Genomic DNA, 10,785 nt, shown 5'->3' with positions numbered 1-10,785 from the left:
TTTTGAATGCTTTGGAGTTGCAAGTACACAGGGTACTTAAGAAGCTGGACCTCCTGAGTGAAAGCTGTGAATGTGATATAGGGGTATAGGATCGGTCAGAATGAGACACTCTGTGGCAGTTAGGTTTGACATTCAAGCATTTGTAACCCACAGCTACAGTTGCTGGGGTTTCAAGGTGGCATGCAACCAAATGTGACCCACCAGTAAGTCGACATGATTTGCTTAGATAGCTTGTTGATGCAGTCAGTGTTTTGCCTGCTTGCTGTCGAGACTTGCAGTACATTCAATTGTAATTAAATTCAGCATAAAGGGGTTTCTACAGGTTAATCTAACTTTCATAATTAGAGGGAGCTATGTAGCACAATAAGTACAGCTTTACAACTTTCATGATGTTTGCAGGTTTAGTTCCTTATTGTTTTGTCAAAATATATTTATTCTCATAATCTTAGGTAAAACATCCACTCCATTGTCTCATCATGTTATTTTGTGTGATCAGCTCAAATATTTAAATATTTTAACTCCTTGCTTTTATGTTTGGGCAGTCAGGCCCTTTCTCATAAACATGATATCTCATGAACAGCTTGATGATATTCATTGAATTCTGGCATCATGCAAGGATAAAATTTGGTGGACAAATGTCACAGGTCACTGTGAACTCACAAAACACATACTTGGCCATAACTCAATAATTCATGTGGCCTTTTCCGTCTGACCTTTTCTATCTGAAATGCTGTAATTCATGCGCTAATTATGACAAAATTTCACACAAATGTCTTAAGGTCAAAAGTCTTCATTTTATTGTGACATCACAATGCTCTGCCATGGATGTTAGCAGTGGCATATAACTGCAAGGCAATAATTCCATTTTTCTCATATTCTTTAGTAAGGTCAGATTTGTGGCGAGGGCTTAGAGGATGACACAAGCAGAAACGTCCTTCTGTTTCCCCAAAGTTATGGCTGGTACCCAGCATTCTCTGCATTGATCTCATAAATAGGACATTCTTTGCTGCAGTGTCTCAGTGCTAAAATATGAGCATCCTTCATTTGTCATCTACACTCACACTGACACAAACAATGACACGATGATGAGAAATCAGCATAAGATGCTTCATTATTCTGGCTCTGTGTGATTAAGTTGAAGAGACAGACGCTTAAAGAGTAAACACTGTCTGTCAGCTTGTTCACGAATTACAGACTACCTTTGCAACGGTGACAATTGAAAACATTTCCATGATGATTATGTAGGATAATTGCTGATTCAGATTTCCATAGTCTCTGTTCTCTTAGTTAGGTAGAGTGCATTACAATACATAAATATATTATTGTTGTGGTTATTATGCCACAAAATGTAAACACAGTTACATACTTTCTGCCGTTGAACTTATTTAAACTCTTCTTTGACATCTGAGTTAGTTGCATCGGGATTTTGTTTCTGCTCAAACTAAACAGCTGCTATTTTAATGAAATAATATACTCTCTATTCTGAAAGGAGCTCAGACCAGCAGGAGAGGCTAATGAAAAATATTTAAAAAATTAATAAATATAATAAAAAAGAAGAGACATTTTTTGCATTGGTAATAGGGTGAGATAATACACTAGATTTAATAAGCACTCTTGTTGCCTGAACAAAAACAAGTAGCATAACAAAAAGTGCCACTTACGAAACAATACCGACAAGAAAGGATGGGAACATATCCCTGACAACCAAGCAGTGATGTGTGTTCTAGTCTTCTTTACAGTGCCTAACCTTTAAAGCTGAATTTGGGCATGTATACTTTCAAATTATTTGATAATCCACATCACAGTACTACAAACACTCCCACTGGTCTGTGTTTAAACTAAATTATTCATCAGCGTGGGTCCCGCCTGCCTTTGTCCATGAGTGACATGGGGTCTAAATAAGCAGTGTGATGAATAAAAACGACACCTAGATGAATAGGAATCCATAGCAAATCAGAGAGCTCTCTCATCTCAGACTGAATAGTGAGCGGCTGCCGCCCCTGTTCTTTTGAACTCGTCAAGGTTTTCGGCACAAACAGGCATGAGACAGGGGAGCAATGTTATGCTCCCACCAGAACAACTGAGCTTAATTTTTTTGAAGTGGAAGTTTTTGTGGGGAAAAGTTCTCATCTCTTGCTTCTTCAGGCATGTGCTGTCCCATTTTTAAGTTTTCACTTGCTCTTAGCAAACACTTTAGATAGGATTAAAAAGACTGGATAACTGACCGAAGGCCTGAATGATTTTTACAAGCCCTGTAGGCCAAAAGTTCCTCACATTTGTTTCAAGTATTTTATTTTGATAGTGTAATCATCGTTCTCCTCAGTGTATAATTGGAATTAGTTACTATTAGCCAAAGTGGTCTTTGTGGAAGTCACTCTGCCCTTGCACTTCTGAAGATTGGATCTTTTTGCTTTTAAATTTAACTCAAAGCTTCTCAGATATGAGGTAGTTAAACCTTTGTCATATTAAAAGATCTACAGTGCTTATCGTCTAGTGTTGAGAACCATGTTTTCTGAGGACCTTTGTAGAAGACATTGTCTTAAAGTTTTATGCATCATGTGTGCCTGTAATGGAAATAATTGGTAGTTGCAGCTCTAATGTTAACCTATATGTGCTGTTTTTATCCAGCCATTGTTACATTTACGCTGCAGTATTAATTATAAGCCCTATGTTTCAAAAAAACGTTGACTTTTGATGAGAAAAAAAATTAGCTGAGAGTGTAAAATTGATCAAAGTGGAAAGATTCAGTGCTGCCACAAACCTCCTCCACCCATCGTTCTCTCTCTCTCTCCCTCCATGTGGAAACTGCTTCTCTCTCCTCCCTCCCATTCTGTGCTCTGCTCGGCTCCCTCACTCCCTGCTTTCCAGATAGGGGCTCAGTCAGACAGATGTAACACAGCGGTAAAGCCTCAGCTGAGCTGGCAGGCGGCAGGGGCCCGACCAGAGCCAGCAGCTTTGACTGGAGAGGACAGCAGTTGTAGTAGCAGTTAGTTGCTGCTTAGTTATCGTGTAAACTTTTTCCTCGGGACATGGGTGTGTTGATCTGGGCATTCATCACCCTGTGAATTTACCATGGACCCTGACAGTAGCACCCATTTGGAGGCACAGAATGGTAAGTTGGAGGAAAAGATGAGAAACGATGAAACTGATACAGTGGAAAAAGTTGAGGAGTGAGCAAGAGAGTTGGGTCACATGGTTTTCCTGTTAGCTCGCTAATATGACTATGCTCTCCATTCGGCTCTTAAGCTGTTGACTAGGGCCTCTGTGGTCAGTCATGAATAGGACTTCAGTCTGTTTGGTTGAGTAGAGGGTTAAGGGGTGAAGAGTGTTACATCGCTATGTGATGAAGTCAACTGCCTGCTAAAGACATTTTGCTTTAATGATGATTTCATCACTTTTTAACAGGGTTCTAAAGTTTTTTGCTCTGCTGGAGATAAGTAAGTTTAAAATTGAATTGATTATCTGTTGGATTTGCCTTGTGTTCTGTTTTTAGAGGGAGCTTCATGCAGCAGGCAGCCCTCCTCTCGGTCTTTGAATAGAATAATTTGCTGTGGCATATGTGAGGTCCGTGGGTGTACCATTTCTACTCAAATGCAGTGTGATAATTTGATGGTTATGTGAATTTGTATGTTTGTAGGCTGTTGCACCATGTGGGTGTTTGTATTAGAGGCAGCACAAAAGAATGAAAGTGGGAGACACAGGGAAAGAGAAGGGGAGAGACAGAAAGAGAGAGTTATGTACACAAATAAATCCAGGGGGATCTAGTCTGCACTGTAGGCCAGTGAGTGTTCACTCTTTCTCTTCCCCCTCATTTTCCGCTGTCTCTTTTTTTTCCTCCTTCAAATGTTAGAGCCTAAACTAGATAGTTAAAAGGCAGAAAAAATGGTGTATTATTAACTGGGCCAGAAAAGACGATGTTTTGTCTTCATGGCCAACGGGAAGGACTCTGCTGTGCTGCTGATGAAGAATGTGGTTAACGGAATGAGTCAACAGAGAGCATATTTCCAAGAGACTGTAGTTTCTCTTTGCCAGCGTCTGAGCCACATTGCTTTATGCGCTGGGCTGTCTGCCATAACAGAGAAGGAAAGACAAAGAAAAAGGGAAAGAAAACTGCAAAAGGCGAAACTTTAGCACTTTTATCCATCTCTTGAGACATGAAACTTCTGTTAACAATCTAACCCAGAGAACGTTGTGCTTTTTCACACCTTCACGGTAAGGTTTCCCAAAATAAAATGTCAACTTCATGCAGCTAAAGTCACTGTCTTCACTCAGCCACTCTGCTAGACACACAGCATCAGAGGACCCTTCTAAAGGTTCATTATAAATAGAAAAAAAAGCCAAGAGAACGGGCAATAACCTGGTAACATCTGATTACATTTTCATTTCAGCTTGCAAGCCAGGGATGGGTTCACACGCCTAGTTAGGCTTACAGGCATTTTCACTTTCACTGCCTCTCAAACACACTCACTCCAACGCATCAAAGTGCTCTCTGTGCAGTTCTATATGCATGTTGTTTTCTTTGTGTATTTTGCATGTAAAGTAGATGTTGATCTGCTCCCTGCACCTAGCTGACACAGGCACTGAGGCTGCATCTGCCTATTTCCTCTTTCTGTCAACAGAAAGCAGAGAAGTGCTGATGCTGGACATCTTCTCCTCCCACTGTATATTACAGAAAATAATCACAGATGCACAGCTACATGAAAAGCTATTATAAAATGGAATAACAATACTTAGCAATGATATGGAAGCTTCTAAGTTATATATTTCATTAATTTCAGGGACCCGGCGTGGGTCAGTGTAATCAATACTATTTAGATACTCCTGTACATTTGACAACTTAATAACATAAGGTGAAACCACAGCACAACACAAAATATGTGTGTAGCGCAGCCATATTGCTTTATAATCTATGGACTCTTTGCATGTATGGCACCCACTTGTGTGACACCCACAGAGCTGCTTATCATGCAGTACATATTTGAGATTACAACAGACCAGTATTGTCCCTATAAAGACCAATTATCTTGGACAGTGGTGAGGATACACAGCCTAGCACAGCATGGCTATATAAGCTACCCGAGGCCAACATGAAATGGCATGAAAACACAAATATACTTAGTTTTTACACTTATCGCGTGCATATGTATATAACTGCTAAGCCAGTTAATCAGAAATATTATTATAAGCAGGAACTATACAAAAAATCCTGAGTAGTATGTCAAAATTAAACCACCACCACTGTACAAAGTTGTTTAGTGTTGACCTAAGATGATCTGCACACCATGTCCCATGACATGCTAGTATTGCAGAGGATGCACATAGCTGTGGGACTCCCACTTTCCCATGTCCTTGCGTTGTGAAGTGTGTCTGTGTACATTCAACAAAGGGTGTCTGTTGTAAAAGAGAACAGCTTTGGAACAAAACATCTTTTTTAAAGCTTATTAGAATCCACATGTAAAAAACATAATTTGGTGAATTAGGCTTAAACTGAATATCTCAGTGCATCTTGGTACAATCAGCCATGCTTTTATCACACATCAAAACGGTCATTTCTGCTGTGCCAGTTTATAGTAGCATCTGAGATGAGAGGAGAGAAAGAGAGACACAGCACATGGCCCCCATTGACATGTAAATAGGTCTGCATGTTTTTGTCCTAGATGAGAAAGGTTTAATGCATGCTCAAAACACTCTTTTTATAGTGTGACTGTCAGATAAAACTCTTATAGGACAGAGAGATTAAACCAGCTGAGACATTTCAAAGCATTTTTGAGAAAACAAGAGGAGTTTCCATTTTGGGATAGAATTAGGGTTTCTGACTATACATCACAACATTCTGAGATATTATCCAGATGTAACTGTGGTCTCATGGATGAAAGTGCTGCTGGGCTGTGTCATGAAGAATGCTCAGCTTTTAATAAAAGATTTATTCCTGCATGTGTTTTCATATGCTAACAGCGAGACGGAGTTTGGAGCTGGCTGGTACAGTGTGTGTAAATTTAGGAACTGGGCTGTCAGCTTAGAAGTTGTAATCTAGTTTTAAGAGAGGAAACACTATCTTACACCAGGGCTCATGGTCCATTCAGTTTCATTCTGGTGTACAGGAGACTGTCTTTACACTGCAAGGTTGCAGCCTTGGCAGATGAGTATTATCTACAGGGTTTAGAAACTAAGAAAAGCACCATATTTGGCATGTTCTGTATGTGTTTCTTGCATGTTTGAAGAAGCAAATCTGGATCTGATACATTTGGCAGAAAGGTGAGGTGGTTCTAGCTTGTCCCACTTTTAAGGACAGTTTCAAGGATTTCTAAGGGGTTGTGAAGAAGACACTGAGCTAAAACAGGCTAAAGATTCTGCTGAAATGGCAGATTTATTGTCCATGACCCTGTTTAATGCATTGTTGTGGTTGTTTGGTTACAGCAGAAATGCATTGCCAATGTACAGCTGATGGTAATATAACCTTTGAGCTTGGCCAGATTTACAGTAGTTATCATATTTGCAGAATACCTTTGCCCTCAGTATGATGACGGGTTTCATAGCTGCTCTTTATAGGCTTCATGTGTTTGTTTTTGCGCATCTGTTTTCATGTCTTGTCTTTTTCCAGTTAATCCAGCCTTGTGGTGATGACAAACTAGACAAGTTCTGCCTCCTTGACCTAATAAAATAAAATGCTCTATTTTCAATGTAGACACAGCACAGGCTGCAGCATGTGTTGTTTATTAATTAAGTATAGTTCAAGTATGCTTTTGTTCTTAAAGATTATCCTCTTTCACACATTAGCCTTCAGCATTTTTAAACAATGAGACTATTTTGTGTCAAACGTTTTCCTCAAAATACTCTGTAAACTTTTTTATCAGAGAAAACTTTGTAACTCCAAAGACTTGCTTTCTTTTATATTTGGATATTGTTTATTTGCAGTTGATTACATTTCACACACTTGTCAAAAGCATCTCAAGTGACTCTATGTAATGGGATGCTGCTGGCGGGAATGCTCTAAATCTACTGTAAGTGAATGTAGAGGGGAAAACGCACACGGACATCACAGACATTTGCTGCCGTGCAGCCACACAAGAGGGTTGCTGTAGCTATTTGCATAATGAATAGTACTACATCAAAAAAATAAAATAAATAAAATGAAAAAGAAAGAGCTGGAAACCAACAACACCTAAAAAGCAGTGGGGTATCTTGAGACAAAGGTTGATAACTCACCTCAGTTATATATATTTGACAGCTTGGTCAATATAGATATACTACAGACTTCAATAGGTGGTCCTTCAAGGAGGTCAAGGGAACCTTTTGTGTTGACACTAATACTAGCAAACGAAGCACTTTTCCTGATTGTGTCCAAATATGACTCGAACAATGGAGTCTTCTAATATCTGCTGTGCTTTTTGATTGATGCTGCTACTAGCGACCGCCTCAGACTGCCCCTGATATTCAGATATCCTGCCCTTTCCTGTAGACAACAGGGGTAGGGTGTTTGTTTACAGATATATAACTATGCTTCAATTCTTAGTTTTTAAAGCGTTGTGACCATATACTCTCTGTAACTTCAGTAATAAAACTGTGTGGTACATATATAGACTACTGTAGTACAATAACAAAGCAAACTGCTGTGTGCAAGTGTGAGGTACACACAGGATACAGATGAAAAGTTCATCAAACATTTTAGACTGGTCTGGTGATGATATAAATAACACTGTAAAAGCAGACCTAAGCAATAACCTCAGTTAGCTGACTTGTGGCCAGCAGCAACAGTGGCACGACTCCATTTGGCCCCATTTGTCAGAAAGCCTCCCTGATGGGAGACTGTCAGTCAACAGAGCACTGCCGTAGAGCGGAGGAAAGATGGAGAGAAAACATAGTGAACAAAGGACAACAGACAAGGACACGTTCTGTTTTTACGGTTAATCTATATAGATGCTTTGTAGGAAAGCATGTATGCGTGTGCATTTATTTGCATCCATGGTATGTTTTGCTGTTGATGTGTGTGTCTAAGATGAAGTGACTGCATAGAGGAGAAACTGTGCCAAACACAGCCATGAGCTTGTTACATGCTCACAACAAATTTATGTCTGGGAATGTGCTTTTCACGTCTCTGTAAACCTTCCGTAAAAATGCACGAGTCCCACACTGAGCAGCGCGTGCCAAAGAGGCTGAGAGTGGTGAGGAAAGCAAGCGATGGAAAATATTGACTGTGTGATGTGAAAGGTAGCTGCTGAAGTAAGAAGGAGCAGCATACTAGCAGTCTTAAGCCTTTTTTCCTTCTAATCAAAATCTAATCAAAGTAGGATGCTAGAATCGCTAGATAAGCTGATTTTAATCAGCGTTTTGTTTATCCTTCTTGTTTATGTGGCTTACCCAGTGAGAGATCTGTGATTATCCACCACAGTATTTATTTCAGTACCGATACTGGTGGGAAAATGTAGTCATTTGAGCCTGAAATTAGAGCTCTGGAGGAACAGCAAGATAAAGATGTTTGATTTAAAGCAGTGTTGTTGTTACATCTCTGTTGTTTGCAGTTAAATCACACCTAACCAGTGATCAACGGATAACCTCACATAACTGGCTCTTGCTGCTCTCTCATATGGAGGCGGTGGGGTTGTAAAGAGACAGGAAACATTTAGATTAATTGATTAAGACTAAGAACATGCTCCATTTACTCAGAACAGGAGGATTGTTGACAGTAGAAAGTGTCGGAAAACATGTGGAGAAAATGGCTTGAATGGAACATGATAAAGGCCTAATGAAATTAGGGCCCTGGCTGTTGGTGGTAGGCATGTTTAAGCACTGGTCCCCCAGAATGCCCCAGTTTTAGCCTTTCATGAGTTGAATTCCCTTTGGAATCTCTCCACAAAAAGCACTTGCTGGCATGGTAGGCATGGCAGCAGTTTGACCCCGCGTGCTGCACACAAGTGCCTTTGTCTCCAAAATGGCAGATGTTGGCATTCCCAACTGTCTCATGTCCAACTCTTCCTCCAGCTACAAGTTCTCTCTCTCTCTCTCTTTTTTGCTTTAGCAAAAGGAAACAAGAAAAATGGGGCTCATATAAATTAAATATATAATGTGGCTGGGTTACCATAGAGCACAGCATCATTTGTTTATGCGTCAGGTTGTTGTTTTTTTTAAGTATTGAATGACATTCTTAGTGCAAATCATACCGTTGATTAGACAAACTGTCATGCTGTTTTTGTCAGTAATGGTTTGGCTCAGATGCTCCAGTTGTCCTTTCTGTCTTTTCCTCCCATCACTTCTGTCCTTCTCTTATCTCTATCTCTGCAGGAACATTTCTGTTTTGTACATGCAGGGAACTCCACTGACTTAGAAACAAACACACACAAACTGACTCATGGACATAAACAGTGACAAGGAGATAGGGGATTTGTGAGACAAGAGTGGGGAAACAAAGAAAGAGGAAGATGAAAGCAGGAGGTGTGTCAGAGTTGTCAATAGGAGTGGACTTCAGTGCCTTACTTTTTGTCTTGTGTGTAACTCTATAGCACACATACCAAAGTACTCAGTCACTGTGTCATTTCACTCTTTGGGTTTCTAGCTTTCTCACAGTTTTTCGTGGTAACTCATTTGCAGATTGTGGGATCACAATCAAACTTCCACTGGCACAATCAGTCACCTCTCATCTTTTGTTGGAATGTATCCTTTGTATCCTATACAACAGAAATAAATAAGGATATATGTGTGTCCACTCACACATTCAACTAACATGTAAAGAATATAAAGCTTCACTGTCATAAACTGTTTTGGAAATTTGGAAGCCATTACACCATTTTAAAAAAACAGTGATCACTCTCATCACCAAACACATCAACAAGATGTTTAACTGCAGACTTCTACAGCTTTACTGGATGCCTGAGAAGCAAGAAACATATGAAAGTAATAGATCAACATATTTATCCCATCTTCAACAATGCCACAGACTGCCTCTGAACAATTTGTATCATTTTACATTTACTGGAAATATTTGGAAACAGGGCCAGGACTAAAAGCGAAGGCAACACATTTAATTTTATGCACAAAGGTATTATCATTCACACAGAACAGTTTAGCACTGAGATCATCATATGATACTTTTTCTTAGACAGATGAGAGGCTTTAGTGTGACTAGATGTGAGAGAAGAAAGTGAGGTAGCCAGAAGAAAACTAGTGTGAATAACAGAAGGAGGGTGTGGAGTCAGGGTGGAGTTGGTGGGGGTTGGTGGTGGTGGTGGCGGGGGGGGGGGGGGGGGGGGGGGGGTCTGTTGTCACGTCTGTAGACAAATGCCCCGCATGACAAATGTGTGTCCAAGGACAAGAGCAGAAACATGAGAATGGAAACATCACGCTTTTCCTGCATTTTCTCTGTGTGGTTTTCTGCAGTTTCAGACGAAAGCAACATGCAGACAGGCTTGTGTTGTCAGTTTTATGAGTTTATCTATTTCTGCCTTTTTTTAATTTGTACTTTCAGTGAGTTTTCTAATGAGCTGTGGACCATTGACTTTGTATGTATTCCTTGCTTTGCCATTGCAAGCAAAAAGTATGATTAACATGTTTATTACAGTTGTAAATCTATTAATAAGTATTGGATAATGAAAGAGTATCATCATCAGCGACACCACTGTAGAAGACAGCCTGAGTGCCCAGCAAACTTCAGCTAATGCTTTAAAGCTGGAGTATGGTAGTGAGGCCCGGCCTGGCCCCTTGGTTTTTGGTCAGCCGCAACAAGGCCTCTGATTGGTTGAATGTGAGGTAGGAATTCAGTTCTCTGAGGTCTGAACTCCGCCTCATCCTCCT

General features: G+C 40.1%; 1 protein-coding gene across 1 annotated transcript in view; it reads left to right on the top strand.

Moving 5' to 3' along the window:
• The first annotated feature begins 2,891 nt into the window (after nt 1-2,891).
• dab2ipb (DAB2 interacting protein b) overlaps nt 2,892-10,785 on the top strand; it is an 87,130-nt gene continuing 79,236 nt past the window's right edge. The window contains exon 1 of the mRNA XM_028418630.1: nt 2,892-3,112. Within this exon, the coding sequence (XP_028274431.1) occupies nt 3,073-3,112 (40 nt within the window). The 5' untranslated portion in view covers nt 2,892-3,072. The remainder of the gene's footprint in view (nt 3,113-10,785) is intronic.

This window comes from Parambassis ranga, chromosome 12 (assembly GCF_900634625.1).
Source record: "Parambassis ranga chromosome 12, fParRan2.1, whole genome shotgun sequence".
In the NCBI taxonomy this organism is placed as follows: domain Eukaryota; kingdom Metazoa; phylum Chordata; class Actinopteri; family Ambassidae; genus Parambassis; species Parambassis ranga.
This window is presented reverse-complemented; position numbering and strand designations above follow the sequence as displayed.